We start from the raw sequence: 24,793 nt of genomic DNA, 5'->3' as shown, positions 1-24,793 counted from the left end.
TTATTGAGTTTTCAAATGTCTTGCAGCCAAATGGAAGAACTGGTACAGTGCCATTAACTCTTTGGCCACGTGATAAAATAATAAGGTAAACAGTGTTCACTTCGTAGCGATTGTGTTTACTCTCATTAACCAGCCGGAATTGATCTGATATCTATTTTTTGCCTGCACGGGGACAGCTCAGAGATGTTAATACAACACTGACATATTACTCTCCAAAGTGTTGCCAAATTACACATCGAGCTGATGATTAGCATTCAATTGGAGCCAGGTTTCTTTTGCCAAACGGCGAATGCAATTTCAATCTTCGCTGTCCTTCTTGTGTCTATTTCAGTGTATAGACGCTGTGTGTTCCACCTGCTAGTTGCTGCTAAATATATAGCATCGACCTACTAAATAGTAGGTTTATCACAACAGCTGTCTGCTGCTGTGGGGGAAACGAGGCTATTAAGAGCGTTGAAACTGAAACAAAACAAATTGCTGCTGGTCATAAAAATCAAAACGATGAGCTGGAAATAAGATCAAATGCTGCATAGAATTGTTGTGCAGTGTTGCCGTTGTTTCCCTTGATTCATGATTTTCTTATCAGCATATTCTTTGATCAGTTCTGATTTATATCACTGTCTCTAACCAATAAATCACATCAATTGTTTTGATGTATCACCCAAATGGACACATTTGATAGTGAAAGAGTATACATAGAAGAATTGGATTTTCTAAGGAGGCAGTAATGCAACATTAAATATGCCAACTCCCATAAAACACCAAAGAAACAGAAGGCACTATAATCTATATTACATTATGTACGTACGTTATACAATAGGTTCAGACGTAAGAAGTTCAGCATGTATTGTTCAGAAAATATAAAAGTATACATACACATCTGAATGGAATGGGGGAAGAACATAGCGTAATAATGGTGAAATACCATGATAGGATTATTGGCCTTATAACTTTGAACTTTTTGCAACCTCGGCCATGTTGGTTGAAAAACATGCTGTGCCAGGAAATTCTGTTATTAACTTTCTGTATGATATTCTAAAAGGATGATTTTATTAAGCAGCACACCCCCGAGGACTGCCGGTAATTCACTGACCCAGTATGGCTGAGTCACGGCTTTACACACAACAAACTGGTACATCATTTTGCCACAATGTGTGATTTTCAAAAGCCATATCAATGTCCCCGAATCAGAGGCATGACATTTAACACAACAGCGTTTCTTCCTCTTCATAGACACATCAATCGAAGCTGCCTGACTACTTCTGCTGCCGGCATAAAGGCAGAACAACAATGTCCCTGTTCCTTGTTCTTGCCTCGTCTACAGAACAGTAGGGCGGTATGAAGGCACAACATTCCCACCTTGAACAGGCTGCATAAAAGGGGATTGTGTGTGTGTGTGTGTGTGTGTGTTAGAGAGCAGCTGTGCTCATAGGATGGAGAGTGTGTGTTTTTGTGGTTGGCCTATGAGAGAAAGGGAAATTGTGCCAGATCGAGACAGGCCTGTTCTTCTACCGTAAGGTATAATGAGCTGTAATAGCCACAGGGGCCTCTGTTTCTGTCTCTCCCTCTCACACACACATACATGGAGCAGATGGTACTCCCCTCTCTAGTTTTTATGACCCCTTAGGATAAAAAAAAAACAAAAAAAAAACATTCAACATTCCAACTATCAATGTGGTAATTGCCTGACTGACATGTAGACTGTAAGCAGGTTAGAGAGAACTCGGTAGAAATGTGCCTTCATGTGCCGTGAAGAGGACGTGCCAGAGGAGGCTGAGAAAAACAGAATAAGTGATAATTGGGTGCTGACAAGCAACTTGTCTGACGAAAAGGAAACTCACCAGATAATATGGTGGCAAGAGGGGTGTGTGTGTGTGGGGGCTGCGAGATGGAATAAAGCTCGAGGAGTGAGGAGAAAACTGTGAGGAGAAAAATAGGACAGAGCCTAGAGAGGAGTGTCGGTGTAAGGAGACAGGAAAAATTGCTTCAGATTGCTTCCCCTTTATTAAATGAAGAGGCTTTTTCCCTTTTAGTCACTGTGACCCTGGTGTTATAGCACAAGAAGCGTAGTTACATTCACACACACACTGAGAGAGATGTTCCAGTCGCCGGAGATCTCACAGCTCCTCACCGAAAATCTCATAACAACATCTCTGAGATCTCATATCCTCTCGCCCCTTTTCTTTTACCCCCTGTTCGTTTCAATTCCAGCTCTTCTCCTGTCACATTTTTAGAAGATGGGAGATGGTGTGCTATGATAGAATCACGTGAAAGCCTCTATGATGAGACATTCTTGTCTTTGTGTCTCATTTAAAAGGAAAATTGCCGGCACATTTATTTTAATTTTCACCTGAATGTCACAAATCTCAAAATCAATCAATCATTATGACTCGACTCTATTCATTAGTCTGTTTACAAATTGCAGTAATTGGAGAAAACTCAAGTTTATCGTCCCTGAAATATCAAGAGAAAGGCGAGAGCGGCTGACGTGAAGCATGGGCTGAATCCAAACTGTCCACACTCGAATACTAATCTACAGAGAGGAAAATAACATTTGAGGAAAAGGTCAAAAGACACTTTTTTTTTAAACGACTAGCGGATTTAAAAGACGAGCCAAAGCCATATTTTTTTTTTTGCATAATATGATCATTATGCCAAAATGTATTCAGCAATGTGAAAGTCATTAACAGCTTTGACCAACACCTTTCCTGCTTCAATAGCAAATATTTGACAGCTCTCCAACCAAAGAGCCGTTGACTGTGATAGCAATAAATAAGTGTGATATGAAATGAAGTAAATGAATTAAAAGTGATAGTAGGTGACTTTACAATAACATTCACGTCATTTTTCTCATGGTGTGTCCTTATTAATGAGTAATGTTCCAAGGCACTTTTTGTGTGTGATATACTTATTAGAGTAGGGTTCGGGCCGAAAAAATATGCAAATTAGTCGGGTCGGGACGGGCCTCGGGGCTCCTTTTTTTCCGCTTATAAAACACATGTCTTGCAGGTTGTAAATGATATGTTGTGTGTTGTGAACCATCGCTGTTCACGTGTGGTGAAGAGTAACTCTGGATGCCTGCCTGATGGAGAGGGGGCACAGCCGGCAGCCGCGTGTCAGCGGCATGCGCACCGGTTGAGGGGAAAAAAATGACCATGAAGTCCATCACCGATCTCCACAAAGCCACAACATTCCTGTGGCTGAAATTCAACCAGTTTGGATGCTGCCCGCTGACCAAAGGGCAAATATGTGGTGTCCCGCCTGTTAGCTGCCGGTACCGGAGGACCCAGATGATGCAAGCCAGGAGACGCGTGCTGCGTCAACAACAGCAGCAGCAGTACAAGAAAACACAGCGCTTCAATCGATGGGAAAAAGTATTCCGAGAAACAGAATCAGACGAGGATGAGGTCGGGCTGGGTCGGGTTCGGCCTTAAAGACCCACGTGCCAGGTTGTAATTTTCAGGCCCGTTGAGAACTCTAATACCGATGTTTTCAATTGTTTGTAAGAATTCACTAAAATTAGTTTTAGAATTTTACAAATGACCCCTTCCTCGAAAGGCAATAGTGGTGTGGGATCTATCAAGCGTGGGCTTCTTTCCACATGCCAGGGCCCTGTGCATGGCAGCTCTAATCATCACAGCACCTAGTTTATAGTGATTTACCCACATCGGCCACAGCTTCCTTCAATGTGCAGGCAACACTTGAGTAAGTGGAAGCATAAAAGCCCATGGTATTGTGCATTGTGGATTTAAACAAAAACAAAACATTTAAACCTTTTTATTGAAGCAGCAGCAGCAGCAGTAGTAGTGTAGTGACACACCATCACAGATTCAAAGGAGATCATCATACAAAGTGTTGACATGAGAAGTAAATAAAAAAAACACAATTGTGTCTTGGGATCCACACGGTGCACAACATCTTTTTAACCGGTTGTACAAAACCTATAAATATTTACAGTATTACAGATATGAAAGAGTGGTGCTCTGAATGTTACACTAATTAGATGCGTGGCTAATCTGATCATGTGCGTGTGTTATTGTTATACCTCCTGCTGTGGCCCTAGATCCCACACTGCAGCCTTCAACTCTCGTGTTGTTGTTTTTTTCCCTCCTCACCCCCTTTCTTCTCTGTAACAGAGGCCTTGTCTGTTTTGTGGCTCTACAGCGTGACTGTTACCCTGAGACTAACGTGTTTCAATCTCAGATTATCAGAGTTTGCTATGCTGGTTGCTCAGGTTTCTTTTGTAATTGCTCGCTTGTTGTGTTGTTAGCATTAGTACATGGAGTAATGAAGGATGACTGACAAGCGCACTATCTAAATATAGACAACAGGGCTATGATCACAATCTATTTGAAGTATATTTTCCACTTCCTGCGATCCTGTGAGAGGTTGTGGGGTGCATCAAGCGAAAGCGCCGCATACCTTTTTGCTATTCATCATCTTCCATGTCCTTTGTCTTCATCCTCACCTTCTGTCCTCTTCCTCCCACTTTACTTTGTTCGCGCTGTTTCAGTTGAACCTCTTCATTCATGACTCACCGACATTTCTCACACAAAAGCGCGAAGCAGTGAATATGCTCGATAATGGACGGTGGGTATGAGAAGGACAGGTGTAGGCACTGTTTCCGCCGGGGTTCCTTTTTAATCACTTCCTGATTCAGTCCGCCTGCGCGTGTTGCAGGCGTCCCGGGTCAGGAAGTGACGTCTGCAAGGTGCCGAGGCTGGACTTGCATGAAGTGAAGCTAAGGATCGCCCACTCAATCTGTTTTCCTCTCAGCAGTGCTCTCAGTTTCACAGAGTAATTAACAATAATTACCCTACTAGCTTTGCCAAATGGCCATTTGCTTTGCACACACACACACACACACAAACACTCACACACACAAACGCACACACTTAAGGCTATTACACGCTGGAAAGCTGTAACCACTTCATCTGTGGCTGAGCATCTGCATTGCCACGCAGTAGTGTTGTGAATGTCAAACACCATAGGCTAGAATAAGGACTAGACTTTTGTGCTTTTAGAGTGGGCCGGTTCAGCTTACTCTGGTCTTGGATCCTCTAGTCGAGTTGATCTGATCACATGTGGACAGACCCAAGTATGTGTCTGAGTGCACTCAATGCGTCCTGAATGCATTCCCAGATCCGATTTGGGAAAAACCACATTTGGAGTTGGTTTAGGGTCATTGCCATATTACAATAATTCATGTGTTTCTCCCATGTTATTGAATGTTACGGCAGCGTGAGTAGAGCGTTGATTGTCTTAGCTCCTTGTCCCTCGTTTTTCCTCCTCTCTATACGAGCATCAACAAACGCATTGACAAGCTATGTTCACATGTGCCATATGATTCGTCCATTTAAACATGGCAGTCAGACTGGGTAAAAACATAATTTTGGTGTGTATTTAAATTCAACACAGATTAAGCCGAGTATGATCCACATACTGCGCAACAGTCCTACTCCAGGTAATGCCAGGCTTGAATGGGGCTTGAGCTGCACAGCACAATACGTTTGACGAAGGCCTTCCTTGGAACAGCGTAACAACATCACTGTAGTGGCGCTTTTGTGGCTGATTATTTGCGAAAGGTGAATCTGAATGCAATACACACCCTCGCGTTGCATAATTTATGTGTTTAACCACACACTACCTTTGGAAAAACATGTCATCTCTGGCAGCTACACTCACCAGCGAGAGGGAAAAAACGGCTATTAGCAGCGAGCTCAAATGAGGCTTTTCCACAGAGTTAACTCCGCAGCTCTGTTTGTCCAAAAACATCAACTGACAGCTGAGTTTAAACTTGAGAGCCCAAAGTACGCATAAAAGACTAACATTGTCACGCTGCTTGCCTGCTGCACAAGTTGAGATCACTGGTGTATTTTCTTCAATTTAATATATATATGCCAGCTGTGTTAACTAATGAAAATTCTCCTATTGGAAATGGCTGCATTGAAAGCAGGTGCAGCAATTTTTGATGAGCCACATGCGATCATGAGACTTGCTACTCCTACACACGGCAACGTCACACAGTTTCCATTCAGTGCCATCAGCTAGTGGAAGATTCCCACACTGAGACACAGACTGATTATTACTCAGCCTGAAAGACTCACGTTATAGCTTTATATTAAAACCGGTGCTTATCACTTCAGGTTCAGTGTAAGACCCGCCAGGTTTCATAAAGTCCACACCTCCGATTGGATCATCTGAGCTAACAGTTAATTCTGCTCTCTGAACCAAGGTGGTTTCGCTTTTGGGGATAATGAACATTTTCTGCTCATTATTTTTTTTTTGCGACTCTCATAGTTTTTTGGCACAAAGAGAAGCTTTCATGTGGCTGGCAGCCATGTTGAGATGTTTCCTGACTGTATGCGTCTCGCTAATGATGTCGCTCAGAGACACGTCTCTATAAATGTTCAGAAAACATTGTTCTGGTATCTACATACCTTTGGCTGCTTTCTGCTGACTGCCGTATCATTCAGTTGCAGTGTTTACCACTATGTGGTAGAAAAGTTGAATATCACCACTTTTACGCACCTTTTGTGTCGGGCCTCTTTCTTAGAAGCTTTGACCGCCATCCGGAGACAATCGTTTGACAAAAGAGCCAAATTGAGGCTGAGATACCACCGCACGCTCTCTCCGGGAAACGGAACAGAATCCAGAAACCCGCTGTCTTCATGCATTTAAATAGGCACATAAACACAAACGTGCAAAGGAATGCAATGAAACGGAGTCTGTGTGGGTTCATGCATGTGTTGTTGGTGTTGCTCATTGTATGTGTAGCAGCGGTAACATCCACAGGGCACTGCTGTGCTCTCCAGTGCCTCATGTAATCGTCTTCTCCCATGACATGACCACAGCAGAGAGCCAAACGTGTGAAGTGATCATAACTGTGCTGTTTGTTTCGACCTTTTTTTGAAGCTATGTTCGGGCAAACACTCGCGTGAGAGCACTAAACAAACTGTGCCGTCGGATTTCCCGATGTTTCCTTTTGTGTAGGGAATCCTTCAATAGCCGCCGCCGCAGAGAGATGTGGTGATTTTGGGTGCGTGCATGCAAAAATACAGTTGACAGATCAGACTTCATGAGTTACCGTCTCTTTTCAATTCTCGCGTCAGCTCTGTAAAAGTCTCTCCTCCCCTCATTTTTTGTGTGTGTGTACTCGCGTCCCACACACTATCCGTGTGTGACTGGACTTAAAAAGGCCAGCTTGAAGGACGACAACCGTCACTTACTTCAGAGAGCTGCGAATGTAGAGGGGGAGATCAGGAATGTAGAGAGATGAAAGCAAAAAAAAAATAAAATTGCAGATGAGGTAAAGCAGGAAGAGAGTAGTTTTAAAGATTTATAACGCATTGACAGCCTCTGTGCCAGTCAAAGGAAGACATGTTTTACTTTACATACTTAACTTTACACGAGGACCTCAGAATACAAAAGACGATGTGCTACAAAAACACTAATATTTACAGGTAGTGTCATTTATTTTTTACGGTAATCAACAGTTGCAGTGCAAACATGCCGTTTTTTTGGCAGTGGGGAAATAATGTGTCGATGTTACAATTTTCGAACGAGTTCAGCCCACTTTCCTTGGCAGAACTGTCGGCATTAGTACAGGATTAGATGGGGCTGATACACATTTGGTGTGCTGGTAAGTGAGGACACTGAGGAAGAGATTCACTTTAAATGAACTGGCATGCCCGTCATGTTCGTCCCAGTGAAGAAACATGCAGTGGCATGTCACAGCTCATTAATGTGTCCTTGGACTTTATTACATCAGCTTTTGGCTTCTCCCTTATTGGTTTTGTTGACAATAAAAATGAGGATGTAAAAAAAGAAATGATGGAATGGTCTTGATTAGTCACCCGGCATTTAAGATTAAAACAAGTATATATATCTGTGTACACAAACGCACACACACTCGCTCTCATTTTTGTGCGTGTACCCGAGTCATCTCATGCTGCTGTTAATCCTTCCCAGATTGAGGTCAGCGGGGTTATTTTGACGATCTCGGTGTGTTTACAGCTTCGGAAATGCTAAGATTGCGTGCCACCACCTGATTGGTTCTGTCTTCCAGATGTATGTCTGTGTAGTCAACTGATTGGCCGAGAAGATTTTCTGTGGCGAAATGTCCCTAAAGGAAGTGGGCCATGGGATTCTTCCAGAGCTGGAGGAAATGGGCTTGTTGTTTTCACCCTCTCGTTCCCCCCAGGTGAAGCCCACAGAGCGCACGGCAGTCAGTTTTCATTTTGGTGTAAAAAGGGTAGTGCGGTTGTTATGGTAGCTCCTGGGTGTATTCCGTGCATCACATGGGAGGGTTGCTATGGTGACGGCAGGTTGTAGCGTAGGTGCGTTGTTGTGGTAACAGTGTGTCAGTGAGAGGCTGCTGCTCAGTGTTGATTGGAGAGTAGAGGAGGACGTGGCAACGACTGGTCTTTTTTAAAAAAAAAAAAAAATCAGACATCAGCGGCTTGACTAATGAACGGGATCTTGATTTAGATGTTGGCATTTCCACTCAGAGCATGTGATTCATATGTGAGGTGGATATTACATTGAGTGTAACTTGTGACATTTAAAACTGTTTTTTTTTTTTTTCTGAAAGGCTGATTTTATTGAATTTTGTACATGAGTAGGTGAGAATAATAGAACGTGGTTATCTATACAAATGGCACAAAAGACGAACAATCACATGAGAACAATAGCGCTCCCTTTACATGTTTCATGCATTTGAACTCTTTCATTCATTGAGCTTCATGCTTTCTCACTGTAAATGTGGCTAATTTTGGAGAGTTGCCACCCAGCTGTCACAGCCATTAGGGCAAGCAAATCCCCTTAACCTGTGGGTATTCGTGTGTATTTCATTTCAACACGTGACCAAACAAAAATAGTATATCTGAAAAGAATTGTTTCTACGGTGCTGCTAGTGTCCCCTGCTTCCACAAGCAGTGAGGGGAATTTAGAAAAGACACACACTGTCATCAGTATTCTCAAATTTGCTTCAACTATCCCAGGAAAGTGTTTATTCTCGTCTGGGTTTATATATATCTCCTGAAACAGCATCTCATTTCAGTGTCATCGTCGCTGACCTACCTGATTACTCACTTTATTTTCCTGCCACTGCTGTTTTATCATTTCTTTTTTTGAGTGTCTCGTTACACTCTGGTAACCAGATGTCAAGCATCTTTTCTCCGCCCCCTCCATCTTTTTTCTCTCTGATCTTTCTGCTTTTGTTCCTCTCACCCCACTCCCCCCCACCCCGTTTGTTTCATTAGTGATGTGTGTTTCTCTGTTATTTCTCCACAGTGCTTTTCTTTTTTCTTTTTTAACACAGATACACGAGACTCACAGGGACACACCATTTTTTCCTGGCAGTCACATGGTGATTTAAAACAGCATCAGAAATCATAATTATACACTTGTTTTGTTTTGTCCCAGCCTAACAAGAAGGTTGATTTCTGATGCATGTACATGTGTACACAGCAGAAAAATAAGCATGTGCTTAAAGGAATACTTCCCCAATTTGCATTTAGCTTTGAATAGGGGTAGTATTTTTAAAAAAATTGTGCTTCTCAATCACCATTGACACTTGGTCTTGTTAGCGTGGGAGCGTGCATATGTTCCCACAGCCCTATATTCTCACAGCCCTATATTCCCACATTTCTAAGAGTTTTTTCAAAATTAGGCCCTATCTTCTCTCATTTGTAAGAGTTTTATTCAAAATGAGGCCCTTTGTTCTCTAATTTCTAAGAGTTTTTTCAAAATTAGGCCCTATGTTCCCTCATTTTTAAGAGTTTTTTCAAAATTAGGCCCTATGTTCTCTTTTCTAATAGTTTTTCAAAAATTAGGCCCTATGTTCTCTCATTTCTAAGAGTTTTTCAAAATTAAATGTTCTCTCATTTCTAAGAGTTTTTTCAAAATTAGGCCCTATGTTCTCTCATTTCTAAGAATTTTTTCAAAATTAGGCCCTATGTTCTGTCATTTCTAAGAGTTTTTTCAACATTTCTACCCCTGCCTGGTAGTTAAGGGCTCGCCACTCATTCCCACGGCTGGCGATTTGAAGGAGTGAGCTAGCTTCCAAACTCTCTGGAGCTCTACACCGCTACTCCAACATGGGGTTTCTGTGGAGTGACAAACCCTCATACTGAATTTAAACTCACCTCCATAGGTTAAAAGCAATTTAGACACAGTGCACATTTAACTTTCTATAATTCATTAATGAACAGTACACATTCAAACAATCTAAATAAGCAACAAGTTTCACTATTTATGCATGTTTGTGTGCAAGCAACAGGCAATCTGCAAGTGATGTCCTTTGAAGACTAAATTTACGTAATCACACAAAGGATGTGTCAAAATGATGCCATAGGGCCTAATATTCATAACATTCTTAGAAATGTGGGAACATAGGGCTGACCCCGTTAGCGTTGGTGTTAGCAAAGATGGCGGACACTGTTTACATTCTGGAAACAAGGTCCCGTCCCCCTGTGAGTGGGTCTAAAAAGTGCAGAATTAGCATTGCAGTTTCAAGTGTCACTGGTGGCCACATCAACATCAACAACTCCACTCAGGTGAAACTGAGGTTGGGAAGCACACTTTTTCAAAAATGCTAACCCTATTCTAGTAATACAAAGCTAAATGCAAATCGGTGTTTTAATGTCATCGATAATGATGAACAAATGGGCCTTTTTCATATCAGACATTTTGACACATCACAGGAGGAAAAGTGCAGGTGTAAATGATCAAATGAAGGTTTCAGAACACATGTGATCTCACAGGAGTTATTGTCAGTAACACCTGTGCTTTTCCTGCTGACACATGTCAAAATGGCGGAAGTTGGCAGCCCGTGGCCAAGTGGAAAGGGAACTTGACTTGTAACCAGAAGGTCGCCGGTACAAATCCCCACCTGGCCAAAAAGGGCTGGGGTACCCCTGAGCAAGGTACCCAACCCCCAATGCTCCCCGGGCGCTACTCAGTGTGGCAGCCCACTGCTCCTAATTCTAGGATGGGTCAAAATGCAGAGGAATACTAACTTTAACTTTAACATGACCAGCGATGTGGAAACAAATAAGATATCAGTATATAAATGGATAAATGTATTTATGGAGCACCTTTGTAGTCTTGACAGTTTTGCCATTCATCCATTCACACATGCATTCATGCAGCGCATCTATCGTCATACGGGCACAACTTTTTCTTTTTTACGATGACCTGAAACCGCTCTTCTTTTTTGTTTGTTATGAATGCATTTTGGAAACGCAGGTCTAGTTTGTCTTGTTTTCCTCTCTTCAGTGCCCTGGTACAAATCCAAAAATACCTCTTAAGCTAGCAGAAGGTCCTTTTTTCTAAGCCATAGGTGTTTATTTCTGTCACCGTTTGGAGTGTTTCCAGACTGCTCTCTGAAATGATCACATCTTGACGTCTTTTTTTTTGCATCCTTTCACTTGACTGTTCCTCTCTGTCTGTGCGTCTCTCTCATGTCCCCGTTTGCAGCCATCTGCCTTGAATTCTGTCCACTGTTCTCGGTTGTTTTGCAGACAGACGGCCCAGGCTGAATTTAACTTGTATTTTGTATATGTAGCATGTGCGATCAAATAAATGTTTGAAAAGATATCACATGTGGACGCCATACATCATGACAAAGGAAAGAGACAAACACCTTTAGAACAGAGGCTGCGTTGCATGAACTCCTTTTTACCTTGCAGTGATGGGTGCATTAAATTGAGAACCACTCAAAGCAGAATGCCTGTTAATTTGCACTTCCATAACAGTATAAACCAAATTAGTCTGTCTCATTATAGCTCGTTCTCCACATTTAACAACAGAATACATGAATGATATTTGAGTCTTTCTTTATATGCACGTTGGTGAGGTTATTGTGCGCGCTTCCTCAACAGTCTCCTGTGCTCATTCTCTCTCTCTTCTCCTTTTCTTTATTCCTGCAGTCATTGCCGACTCGTTGACGGCAACGTCTCCTGCTGCTACGCTGTCCAAGGTGGAAGGCGACACACTGCAGCTCACCTGTGAGGTGTCTCGAGCCACGTTGCAGCACACTCACCTGTCCGTGGGTTGGTACCTTCGATCCCCGGAGGATGCCACCGCCCCACCGCAGGAGCTGGTCACCTTGTCCAGGGACTTTGTCCTGCGCTCTGGTGGATCGTATCGACAGAGGATGGCGGCGGGCGATCTGCGGCTTGATAAAACCAGCGCTACTTCCTACAGGCTGACCATCCATAAGCTGCAGCCTGTGGATCAGGGCCTGCTCTACTGCCAGGCTGCCGAGTGGATTCAGGACACAGACGGGAGCTGGTTCGCCATGACCCGCAAGCAGAGCAACAAGACTCAGCTCCGCATTCAGCCCACTGGTGAGTACGTCCTGGGCTTCACTTTACAAACCAGAACACTATGTCCGTGCTAGAGATGCTATGAAAGAGAGGAGATGGAGAGGGGGAAAGGTACTTTTGTGTCCCTGTCCTTTTGACAAGCATTCACATACACGTGAGTCAGCTTACTCTGATTGCTGATCTGTATCTCCCGCTAAGCTCATTAGATTACTAAAAAGGGCTTATCAAAACCTCCACAGACTCCCCTCATTCTATTTGTGTCCGTTTGACGGGCAGCAAACATATTCAACAATAATTTAACCTGTGCCTAACAGTGTGGGTGTTTTAACATGGGAAACATTTTACATACATGATCCAGAGATCATCAAGCAAGAATGGGTTTTTTCGATCCCTCCTCACAAAAAAGAAATGACTCCCATCTTGTTTTTTTCTTGAGTGGGAGAAGCTGTGGTGGCGTAGAACAAACTCTGTAGGAGAACACTGTCTAATGGGAAAGAGTTAACAAGTAAAAGGGAGGGAGAGGAAAGGGGGAGGTGGACATGTGGTTCAGTAAGTAACAAGGGTTGCATAATGGAAGAACGTGGGAGAAACAAAGAGTGCGTTGAGGTGGACGATGGAGGAATATGGCTCATATGATAATGATCTAATAAGACGTCGACATCTAGACGTAATGGACCAGAAACAAAGACGACTTTACGAGTCCTCACTCACTTCCTCGCAGCCTCCCACCCGACTTGACCCTATCACACTCAATTGTGCTGTATCCACGCGCATAAAGAATCTCTTTGTGTGCTTCCCAGAAAGAGCCACAGAGATGGGTGATAAACTGTCGTGAGATTTGCGCAATTACCGCGGCAGCACCCAGTGGCAAGTGTCTCCTGTCAGTAAATCACTTCAAAGTGGGATCATTTTGCATTTCTCCGTCGAGCATCACATCAGCTCTGGACCGATACAACTTGATGGTGCCCCAGATAGCGCTGTGCGGACGAGACGGAGAGTGGTAACCCCCACATGTAAAGCAAGTTTATCAAATGACTTCCTGCTACTTCTGGGAGGAGATAAAAAGGCACAGAGAGCTCCACTCTCGGCACCCTTCGACCCTCTTTGTCTTTTCTCTAATCTATAATAGATGGAGTAGTTGTTGCGTGACAAAAGGAATAAAACAGACGGGCGCTACCACGGGCAGCAGTTGACGTGTACACCTGTACAAGTGCACATGTGATGCGGAGAGACAGGCATTTAGAGAAGAGGAGCATCTCCTCCATTAGACTCTTATGGTAAAAGACGGAGTGTGTCTCTCAAGACAGACCCATCACTAGCTAAACAGCCACATCCGCCTTCAGAGAGGGGAGCAATGAACAGAATCCTTGTAATATACCTTTTACTCTCTGTCCGACTATCCTCCCCTCTGTTTCTTTCGATTTTTCTCGCACCCCCGCCTTTGTTCACCCTCCACTCTCACATCACTTCTTATTTTCTGCTTTTATATTTCAGTGTGTTTCATTTTTCCAGCCACTTTCACCTCAACTCCATCTGATAATTGCACTGAGTATTGTTTCTGGTCACCTGAACTCCTCCTGTTAATCACAGGCCCAGCAGAGCTCCATGCTGAGACTTTGTCAATGCAGGTTGTAAGCTGCTCAGGTTTGCTCCGCTCCCTGCACAATTAATGCCATTTAAATGCCACACTGCAACGTCTGCATGTATGTGTGAACTGGGGCAGCAGAATGATTGCATTATTAATACAGTCACTGGTGTTTTTTTCTTACGACGATATCATTTTTATTTATTTATCTATCGTTGACGTGAAAACGGATTCATTGACACAGTTTATTGACAGATGATAATCGTTTCCACACAAGTGAACACAACTTTGTGTGTGTTTGTGTGTCAATATTAAATGTGCGTGAGCACTCGTGTGTTTGTGTATGTCAAAACAGTCTCTTCCCTCCCTCTCGTTTGTGATGTTCCTCAGCATAATGAGCTCTGTACCAACGGCAGGCTTTGAACTTTTCCATGACTGGGTTTCTCCGGAAGTCTGCTTAAAGTCTTTGTAATTACAGCTCAGGGCTACCACCTCACTGAGAGGCAGTCGTCTCAGATACGCACTGTGCTCGTCGTCTGGAAACAAATGAAACGAAAAAACAAAGCCATAAAAATACACGTATTCATGCACGCAGAGAATTGTACAGGTAAAAAGTAACATGGATGAACGGAGGAGCTAGCACCAGCACTGTTTTTTTCTCCGTCTGCTTGATCTTGCAAATGAAGGAAGAGAAAGTGCCCGGCTCTCCTTTGGATCGCTAAAGAGAATTTTAATTAGATTTTTATTTATTTTTTTATTGCAGAGGTGAAATCAAGGGTTGAGAGCAAGGAGAGCTCTCTGAAAGATCAGCGTTTTACCACAGCGATGCACTGTGTGACCTCAACCTTCTCTAGTTTCTGTTCTTTCTCTCTCGACACTAACTGACACTATATTACTGCCCCACCCATCCCCACTCACCCCCCACCTTTACCACCCACTCTCCACTCCCCCTGTTAGCATGCAGGTTTACATAAATACATTTAAATTCCAGTTTGTGGATATTGAGAAATTGCAACGGTCATTTATAGTGCACATTATCTTTTAGAAACCAGAAACGGGTTGTTTGAGTACATAAGAAAAATGTGCTCACTTTTCTTCCTGCTGTTATTTAAATCAAGGTTTTGTACATTTAATGCTGTAGTTGCATGTAGTACTTCCTTTTATAGTGTTGTCTCACTTTACACCCCTTTAACCATAATGTTCCTTCTTTTTTTTTTTAGATCGGGACTTCAGCATCCAGGTTAGCACGGAGCGACGGTCCTTCACGGCCGGTGAGCCGCTGGAACTTCGCTGCACCATCGAGGCCCAGAATGTCCCTGAGCGTTTCTTCTCGGTGTCGTGGGTCTTCAGCAGCTCACCGGTGGCCGTGGTGGGCCCCAGTGCCGTGCCTGTCCTGGGCCCCGATTATGTTTCCCGCGAGGCAGCAGGTCACATGACCGTACGCAAGGAGAGCACCAACGTGTACCTCCTCAAGCTCCAGCACCTGCGCCCTGACGATTCGGGGAAATACATTTGCCGGGTGACTGAGCGAGAGAAGACACCCACGGGGGACTTCATCGACCGCAGCAAGAGGTCTCGCAACGTCCAGATCACAGTCCAGTCACTCAGTGAGTAATCATCTGTTCATGAGGCCACTGGCTCACTTGTCCTAACCTTTGTTGTCATTTACAGTAAGAATGATGAGCTTTTCATGATAAAGTATTTTATCTTTATCATGACAGTGGAGGATGCCATGCTGTGCTTCTCTCCACCTCCCTCTGTACAAGGAGGCCTATAACCGATAGCTGCACAGCCTCTATTGTTAGCTGTGAGTAAGAGGGAAAAGGATAATGGTGCTCTCATTCCTGATGTATTTTCTGTTTGAGTGGATTGCTAAGGATTGGTAATGTAGCATTATGGTCCTTTCCATTTCCTTGGCTTAGCAGAGAAGAGGGAGGGGACCACTATAGTTGGGTAATAGAGGAGTCCAGACTCAAGGAGGCTGAGCTAACAGCCATGAAATGAAACCGTGGAAAAAAGAATAGGAGCAGAGAATGGGGCTTTGCTCTCCAGGGCCCTCTAAGTGGTTCCCCAGGAAAAATGAATGTCCTCTGCCGAGGCGGGCTTCTTCGGCTGGATAAAGGCACGGCTGTTGTTGGTGTGGTTGTGTCAGGCCTGTAGCTGATTGATGTAAATTTACAGTAAACCCTGCAAACAGCCCTCCCATCAGTCACTGAGATTTTTCTTGCACTCCTCCTTCAGTTTGGGTTGTCCTCCCACTCCTGTGTGTGTGTCCCTGTATTTGTCTCTTAGGAATGGAGTAGCTCGGGGAGCCGGCTGCTACCTGTATAATTAAGCGTGATAACAACAGTGTAGTATTTTCATTCAAACCCTTACCTTATCCTGACTGCTGTGCACCCCCTGCTAAATCAGCCCAAAGCAACGGCCCCCAAACCTGCAGCAGTCTCATGGGAACCTCTTTATGGGAGGGTTTTGTTTTTCTGACAAAAGACCTTAATGCCCTATAAAAGATGTTTATAGTGTTTACACAGGATAATAGCCATGGTTATTGGAGAACTCCCATGAAACACAGCAGTAGTGGCCAGGCAGCATTTATTTCATGCACAAACTGCCCTCCCATGTCTGCGTTCTCTCACAGATTCCACGCACACACATTTCCAAGATGTGCTCCATCACTCCAATTGTGGGAATGGGCTGAGACTTGGTAAAAGTGGGTGCGGCAGGGGTCAGAGTTGATGAGTCAGAGGCAGGTAAAGGTTGCAGCAAAGGGCAAACGTGAGATGAACAGTTCTGACGGATCAGTGTTGATGGAAGAGTTTACGTTTGGGGTGAGCAAGGGAGAGAAAGGTTAAATGCTATCATATAGAGATGGGCAAGAGCATGGGGAGTGGTGTAAAACTCAAAATGGAAATGCAAAGCTCTTCCAGAAACTTGACACTTTTAAGGGAGTTCAGGATGTTAGGATCGATGACCACTGTCTAACAATCCTCTCTTCATCTCTCAGTGTCACTTCATTATGTTCTTCCTCAGCTGTGGGGAAAAAAAAACTATTTGCATTTTTCCATTATACAGTTCTAGCACTACTTGACTCTACTTGACTCGGTTTGGGTACTCGTTATAGCACGGCTGCGCCAAACTGCCGTGGCGTTGTTTTATACGCGACACAAACGGGCTCCGTCCAGCGCTCCCCGATGCACCTCGGTGTATCTTTGAGGACAGCAGCCGTCTATGCTCGCTGTGACGTTCTTGCTAAAAAACGGTGGGTTTGATTCTTGTCGTGCTCGTGACTCTTCCAGTGACGACACTCTCTGACCAATCGGTGGCCAGCGAGTGTGTTGACGTCGCATCATTTTAAGTATCGGCTCAGCTCGCTTGGAACCTCACCAGAGCGGGTTTTTACCAGGTACCAGGTTCTGTCCCTTAATGGAAAAGCAAAAAAATGCGAGAACTGTATCATGGAAAAAGCCCATTATAAATCTGTTTTAAAATGACAGATGGAAAGGAACAACGAAAGAAGAATAAGGGGTTTTCCTTTTGTTCATTTTAGAGAGTGATAGAATTAAGTAGTTGATTTCATATTCACAGAGAGCTCATGCTTATTAGGAGGGCCAGCAAACTGAAAGGGAAGCAGCAGAGCTTGGCCTGAGGGGAGGAAAAAAGAGAAGAGTGGAAATCTTCAGCCACACCACCCAAGAGACAACAGTGTCCCAAAGGACTAAGAGAGCTTTTTTGGTCAACTGCAGCGCCATAGTGTTTGAAGCGCACTGAAGTGATGATGAGAGTCAAGATGAAACAGAAAAACAGAGCGGGTAATCCTGTAACAACTTTTATCCTCTTCCTTCTCTGAAGTGCCGCTGAGGAGTCCTGTGATCTCTGTCTTCTTCCCTGTGCCCGCGTGAACTTGGTCAACAAGCGACACAGAGTTCAGGAAGTCAGGAAAATCTTACCGTACACGCTCCAATTCACCAAAGCCTTCTCTGTGCTTCTTGCTGGGATGTGCCTGAGGCCGTGCTTTCGTCACACACACACACACACACACACACACACGTAATTACATACATACAGTACAAGCATGCAAACACACCTTCACACCACTTGCACAGGATTACCTTACACTCGGGGCAACATGCTCAACCATGTGCTTTGTTACCACTGGCTCTTTGTACTCTCTACTCTCTTAACACTTAGTGTGCTTTTTGTTGTCTGTGGGATTCAGCATGAGAAGAAGTTGAGATTCTTTCCCTCCAGGAGAAGCATCCCATCTTTTTGCGATCGAGTATCTGTGGATACCAGTTCCTGATCGAGCACTTGTATATGCCTTGATAGCAGAGCTGCACAGTACATCATTCTTGTTTTGTAAAGATGGTCACTGTCAGTAAAATAAATAATATTCCTGAGTGATGTTTAGAGCGAAAGAAGAACGGACTCTTCTATCATCCGTCTGCTGCTGTGAGGCTGAGCCACCACTGCTGGAGAAGGAGGGAGAGGGCGGAAGGTGTCAATGAATTAAATTGTCACCCAGAATGGTGCAAATATTGCTCCTTGTTGAACAGGTGGTTTGATGCATTTGTATTTTGTACAAACACTGACAAGATAAACTTCCGTTTATCGCTTTAAACGGAAGCTACAGCGATGTCCACCCACTGCGTCACCGCGGTGAGCGTTAAGCATACGTGTGTGTGTGTGTGCTGCAGCACTCAGGGGCAGCAAGGACAGAGGGAATGAGGCGTAGTATTAAAATATGACCAATTATCTCAAACACAGGTAATGTGAATTAAATGTCATTATGAGTCTGCACCAAATAAAGCTCTGCTACAGTCTACGGCTGAGCTACACGAAGGATCATTAATAAAGAAGCCAAGCGACCGTGCTTATGGAAAGCCCTGTAAATGATCAGGATGCTGATTGCTGATCTCTGATCAGTTAAAAAATGCCAAGCTCATCTCTGACGTCCCTTGTGTCAGATAAACATGTACAGCATAATTCTGATGCTCACCTGGTTGTCTCCCCCTCTCTCTTTTCTTCTCCTTCTCAGAGAGCAACATCACGGTGTCATTGTCCAGTAACTCCTCAGAGGTCCTAGAAGGTGATGTGATCCAGTTGACCTGCTTAGTCCAGTCCACTACAGGCCCCCTTTCCATTGTCTGGCAGTGGACAGACAAGCAGGAGACTGGATCGGCCCAGGATGTGGCCTCTGTGGATCGGGATGGCACAGTTTTGCACAGCCCAACCTACAGAGAGCGCTCCAGTTACGGGGAGATCCGTGTGGAGAAAGCGCAAGCGGACACATTCTCTCTGTCGCTGTACAACGCCTTACCCGGCGACGAGGGCCAGTACCGGTGCGCGGTTACCGAATGGTTTCAGACCGGCACTGAGCCGGAGCTCAACTGGGAGAAGATCGGAGAGGAGTCGGCCACCAAGGCGATCACCGTCAAGACAGTCGGTGAGTTGTGTCAGCCTGATTTAACCACGTTATTGTGTATATCAAAGCATGTCTCAAGACAAATAAGAGAAAGACAGACATAAGGTTTGTGATTTGTTTATGATTGATGAAGCGCTCAGGTAGAACATGCACTCCAGATATTGCAGTCGAAACATGGTTTATTCATATACTCCCCCAGGGAAGTATATTCAGATTAACACACACACACACACACTCTGTCAGTCAGGTGCTTCCATGACACTCTTTATAGACACACAGACACACAACCATATGGATTAGTCCGAATTATTAGAATGGAAATGCAGTGGCAATGTGTTTCACAGTCTGTTGGACTCGTCTGTCAGGGCTGAATTAAGCTTAACATCCATGGTGCAGGCTGAGGAAGCCACTGGAGCGGAGCAGTGAGGAGCCGGCAGGCCAGGAGAGCTGGACTTAATATACACACATATGCATAGACCTACACACACACACACACACACACACACACACACACACACACACACACTGTATTAGCGCCTCGAAGCAATACACAGCAGTGCAGTAGTGAAGAGATGTCAGTTTTTAAGTGGCCATTTGTTAAGTTTGGGCAACAACAGAAACATTACTTTGAGTAACAAGGGACATATTATGCAAATCAGGGAAAAGAAGTCCAAAGCTGCAAGCCTTTCCTCAGTTATACTCCTCAATGTCTCCTCCTTTTCTCCTCTGTGCGCGTGTGTTGATCAAAGGTTTTCGAAATGTGCATTGTTGTGTGACGGTCAGTGTGTTTTTTTTATTTCCTTTAGCTTCCAAACACAGACTCCCTGGATGTATGCAGATAAATCACTTCTTCTTTTTTCCCCAGAATGGTTTAGTTATTCTAGTTCTACAAAGATGTGTACCCAATAAACAAATTAAAAAAAAAGAGGAACCGGAGCTCCGACTTCCGTCTGAGCTGAGACTGACCTGCCCTTTGAAAGATGTTATACAGTAGATGACAAATACTACTTCCTGCTTTATGGATCCCTTCTGGGATCTGACAGGAACTGTAGGTGGTGCGAAAAGGACATCCCCCTGGGAATCATGTGTTTCCGTTGCCACGGCGAACACAAAAGTGCGCTGTAGATAGCTCCGTACAGCTGATTGGCTTAAGAATGTCAGAATGTCGAAAAGCAAGAAGGCCATACGCACACCAGTGTGCAGCATCGATGCACTTTCTCTCTCTCTCTCTCTACGTCGCACACGCTCTGTGTGATAGAGGAAACAAACACATTCGTGTTTACTCACACAAAACAAAAAAGACGACGTCGTATGAGGAAATGGCTCAGCGTGAAATCCTCTTTACTCTCGCTGAGGCGGGCAGACAGTGAGGCAAATGGATAGATGGAAGCTGGGTGCAGGGAGATGAGAGATAGAGTGAGGAGAGAATTATTGTCTGTTAGAGAATTATGGCCCAAGGCAGCAGTCCCAGCAGTAGCCAAGTCTGGACAGAAAGCCATTGATTACACACCCTGAAGGACACCGGGGATGATGGCTGTCAGAGGGAGATGGAGAGTGAGGGACGGGGAGAAAGCGATGAGGCTGTTGACATGAACATAATGGAGAAATCTGCAAAGTCTCCATGAAATGAATGACCTGATCTGGCTAAAATCAGACTATATCCACATTTCTACCTCCCACTCTCTCTTTTTTCTTAATCCATGTAATGACTGTGCTTTTCATATTCGTTCACATTTATTGACAATGCCCCAAAATAGGTGCCACAGATCCATGCCATTAAAGGGCCACAGATAAAGGGGATTTTTCTTTATCTAGTCTCTCTATCCCCCGTCTCGCTTGCTTTTCAGTGTAGGTGTATCTTGGCAATAATATATGGACTTGGGTGAATGTTTTTAGCTTAATGAGGAGAGTTTAGACTTGGCAAGGAGCTCGGCATAGATCGAACATCGGCGCTTAGAGGAAATCTCTCCCCGGGGTTGTCTTTGTTGCATCACCATTAATTTTCAGGCACACTCTCACAGAAAAGCACACATCCTCACACTGACACACACGCCAGGGCATTATATACACACACACACGCGTATGTATAGTAAGCTAAATGGATGTCAAGGGCAAAAATGCCGAAAAGAAAATGCTGGTGAAGATTCAGAACTGCTTTTCCTCAATGAATCTGTATTATGTAAAGATCTGTGTCTCAGTGTGTCGACACACAGTATTTCTAACAGCAGGGGTGTTTGTACCTTTTGGTGGATGCGCTTAACGGGAATGTTCAATCCTGAAAACTATTACGGAGCCCCCACGTCATTTGCTGAGCTTTAAGCTTCTGGAGCAGATCCATTCACACTATCAAGCTGTGGCGTGCAATTATTATGTAATCAGCAGTACTCTACTGGGGTTTGTAATTGTGCGTGTCATCCAAACATCCTAACATCCACATCTCTTTCTTCTACTACCCAGAGTCCTCCTTCATGGTGTCCGCCTCATCCAGAACACCATCTGTGTCCTTTGGAGACTCATTCGACCTCCTGTGTCTGGTCAAGCCCCGGCACAACCCTCGCGTCCCCACTTCTGTCACCTGGCGCTTCATGCCCGCTGGCACGGACGCCGATGGCGAGGATCAGGGAGAGTTCAAAGACTTGGTCACTTTCACCCGGGAGGGCACGCTGCAATGGGGCGACCAGTTGCTGGGTTTGGGAACCCGCACGACAGTGGACCGCTCCCACTCCAACACCAACTTCCGCCTGTCGGTGACCCGCGCGGGGCGCCGCGAGGCGGGCAAGTACCAGTGCAGCGCCGTCCTGTGGAGGAGAAACTACGACAACAGCTGGAGCAGAGTTGCCAACCGCACTTCCAACCTGCTTGGCATCAGTGTCCTGCAGCCAGGTAATGTTGCATGGCTGCTTGCCAGGCAGACACACACCTAAGTGGAACAGACACAGCCCAGCACACAAACAGGGATAAACACAGTCACACACACACACACACACACAGAGTAAGTTCAGCAGAGCTTAGAGGATTTCTGCCTGCTCTAATTGCTCTTAGTCTCTGGTTTACCCACTAATTGGAGTGTGTGTGTGCAGACATGGGTGCTCGTGCATGTGTGTGTGTGTGCAGCGCTGGGTGGAGCCTCCTAATGGAGAGCGGTGAAGGGATTACTAAATATGCAGGAGACACCAGGAGAGTACTGAGTAAAAGAGACCGAAAGTGAAGGACAGAGACAGAAGGAAGTGAGAAAGTGTGATAAAGGGAATGAGAGGTCTGTCCTTGAACCTTTTTCCTCAGCGGATGAATTAAACTGTCGACACCGCCCTCACTGGCCCTGTGTGCTCGACACACACAGAGAAAAAATACTATTCAGGCAAAGCCCAATTAGTGGCTGAACACAAACAAGAAACTTACACACACACAGGCACAGTTTCGCTCAATATACCCCAGTGTGGTGTGCCTCACCGACGGTGTGATACGTGATAAATGCCCCGTAGTTGAGTCCGACTTTCAAAGTCCAGTAAAGCATAGTGGTACTTGAAGGAGAAAGATGAGCAAGAAATGTGGGTGTAATGAGAGCACAGTAGGTTTTAAACTGCCGTGACACAGCATTGTGCGTTACATTATATTTATTATAGTTGCAGACTTTTAAGTGATTTTTTTTTGTCTGCCCACAAAAGCCCCTTCCATATTCAGGTGAGGAAAAGTAAGAGGCTCTATTGACTGTGGCGGTCAATAACACTTTCAAATCGAGCAAGTAGAATGCATGTCTCTTATTCTCCTCTGTTATTGGAAAAAAAAAACCCAAAAAAACCCCACACACACTTGCACACAGAAGCCGCACAGTGTGGAGGCGGTGCCTTACAAGCTAAAGTGACTGCGCTGCGACCCTAGCCATTCACGTGGAACCACACACGTGTCCCCGGGCCCCTCAGAAGTTATTTGAAAGTGACTTATCACCTTAAATGTTCACTTCCTTGCAGTTGACTTTGTTTGTCCTAAATCAGATCATTAACACACACACACTGCCACACATGGGCACTTTGCAAGGGAGGAAATACTCTGTGCCAGTTCCACCCTCCAGTCGCATCTCCGGTGACAAAGTGATCAGTTACCTTGGCAATTCCATCAGTAATCGTGACAATGTGATCAGCTGCTGAATGAAAGTTATTTCTTTTATCTCACGAGCTGCCAAAGCCCAGGTCGGACCAGGTCATGCAGCACTCATCTCCTCCTCTTGCATGTGTTTAATGTTTTTTCTAACCTTCAATTAGACTGGTGATTAATTTGTTGAAATTAGAATTCATCATTTTTGCACACACACCAATTAGTAGTAGTAAATATGACCTCTGCATTTAACCCACCCTTTACACACCAGTAGTGAACACACACACAATCCGGGCGCAGGAGCAGTGGGCAGCACTTGCAGTATCTGTACACTTAATTGGCCCTTTGTGTTCTGTGCCCGATTCCTTTACACTTGGCCATGGGCTGCAGGACGTGTCTCGCTGCCTCATGCCTCTCCTCTCCCCTCCCCTCCCCTCCATCTGCTGTTTTTCTCTCTGTTTCCCTAAATGTTAACCACAGCTGGCTAAATGAGAGCGTGGCATTTTTACCTCCTCCCTCATAGAAGCGAGATAAAGGGGAGTGTGTGTAATGAGGTGTGAGGAAAAACACAGAAGCTGACCAGATACATAATTGAGAGACGCTAAATCGTGCTTCCGGAGGCACCTGTTCGATGTTTGCGGAGCTGCCTCAGCAGCATTTTGTGTGCACAAACTGTACATGCAGCACATACGTGGGGGCAGTTCTGCATGAATGCCCCCTGCAACTGTTTCTTGTGACGTGCCACGGTGAGCAGGCATATGCTACTATGCATAATGTAGTCTTACCTCCGATACCCGGCAACACAGCACTTTCTCTCAGCTGTTTGTCTTATTATGCCACCATCTTATATTGTGTGTGTGTGAAGTGTGCAGAACTTCAAAAGTAGAGGGTGAAAACAAGCATTGCCATCCATGCATCTGAGATTAAGTTCAGATTACCAGGCTGAAGTGACTTGTATCTCTCTTTTTTTGTGGTTAATGTGACTCACCAGTCAGGTTTTACAGAGAAATTATTATTTTTCCAGAATAACTTTAAATATCTGGCAGTTATTTCGAATTTACTGCATGTTAAAATGGTGTGTTAACAATTTACAATGAAGAAAACCAAAAAGCCCTATTAGGAAAGCACTTTCCTCTCTGGTGACAAACATGCTGATACGCCGGCTTCCTGCAACAGCGTGAGTGAAATTACCGTAATAACCACATGTTGGCTTTGACGTGTCGTCTGCGATACGCTCGGCATTAAACGGTTAAAATCAGATCTGCGTCACTTCAGTATGTGGTCCTATATCAGACAGTCATAGAACAGTCACAGCTCGTTGCCTTTACGCATGCACTCTTATCTCATCTCATCTCATCTCAT

General features: G+C 44.6%; 1 protein-coding gene across 2 annotated transcripts in view; it reads left to right on the top strand.

The window, feature by feature from the left end:
- The window catches only part of igsf3 (immunoglobulin superfamily, member 3), a 79,738-nt gene that overhangs the window by 29,933 nt on the left and 25,012 nt on the right, over nt 1-24,793 (top strand). For both annotated transcript variants that reach the window (XR_006359662.1, XM_044018554.1), the window contains exons 3-6: nt 11,934-12,353; nt 15,138-15,524; nt 18,953-19,360; nt 21,797-22,222. Coding sequence is in view for 1 of the 2 variants with exons in the window: in XM_044018554.1 (XP_043874489.1) it covers nt 11,934-12,353; nt 15,138-15,524; nt 18,953-19,360; nt 21,797-22,222 (1,641 nt within the window). In the remaining variant the exon portion in view is untranslated. The remainder of the gene's footprint in view (nt 1-11,933; nt 12,354-15,137; nt 15,525-18,952; nt 19,361-21,796; nt 22,223-24,793) is intronic.

Source organism: Solea senegalensis, linkage group LG2 (genome assembly GCF_019176455.1).
Source record: "Solea senegalensis isolate Sse05_10M linkage group LG2, IFAPA_SoseM_1, whole genome shotgun sequence".
Lineage (NCBI taxonomy): Eukaryota > Metazoa > Chordata > Actinopteri > Pleuronectiformes > Soleidae > Solea > Solea senegalensis.
This window is presented reverse-complemented; position numbering and strand designations above follow the sequence as displayed.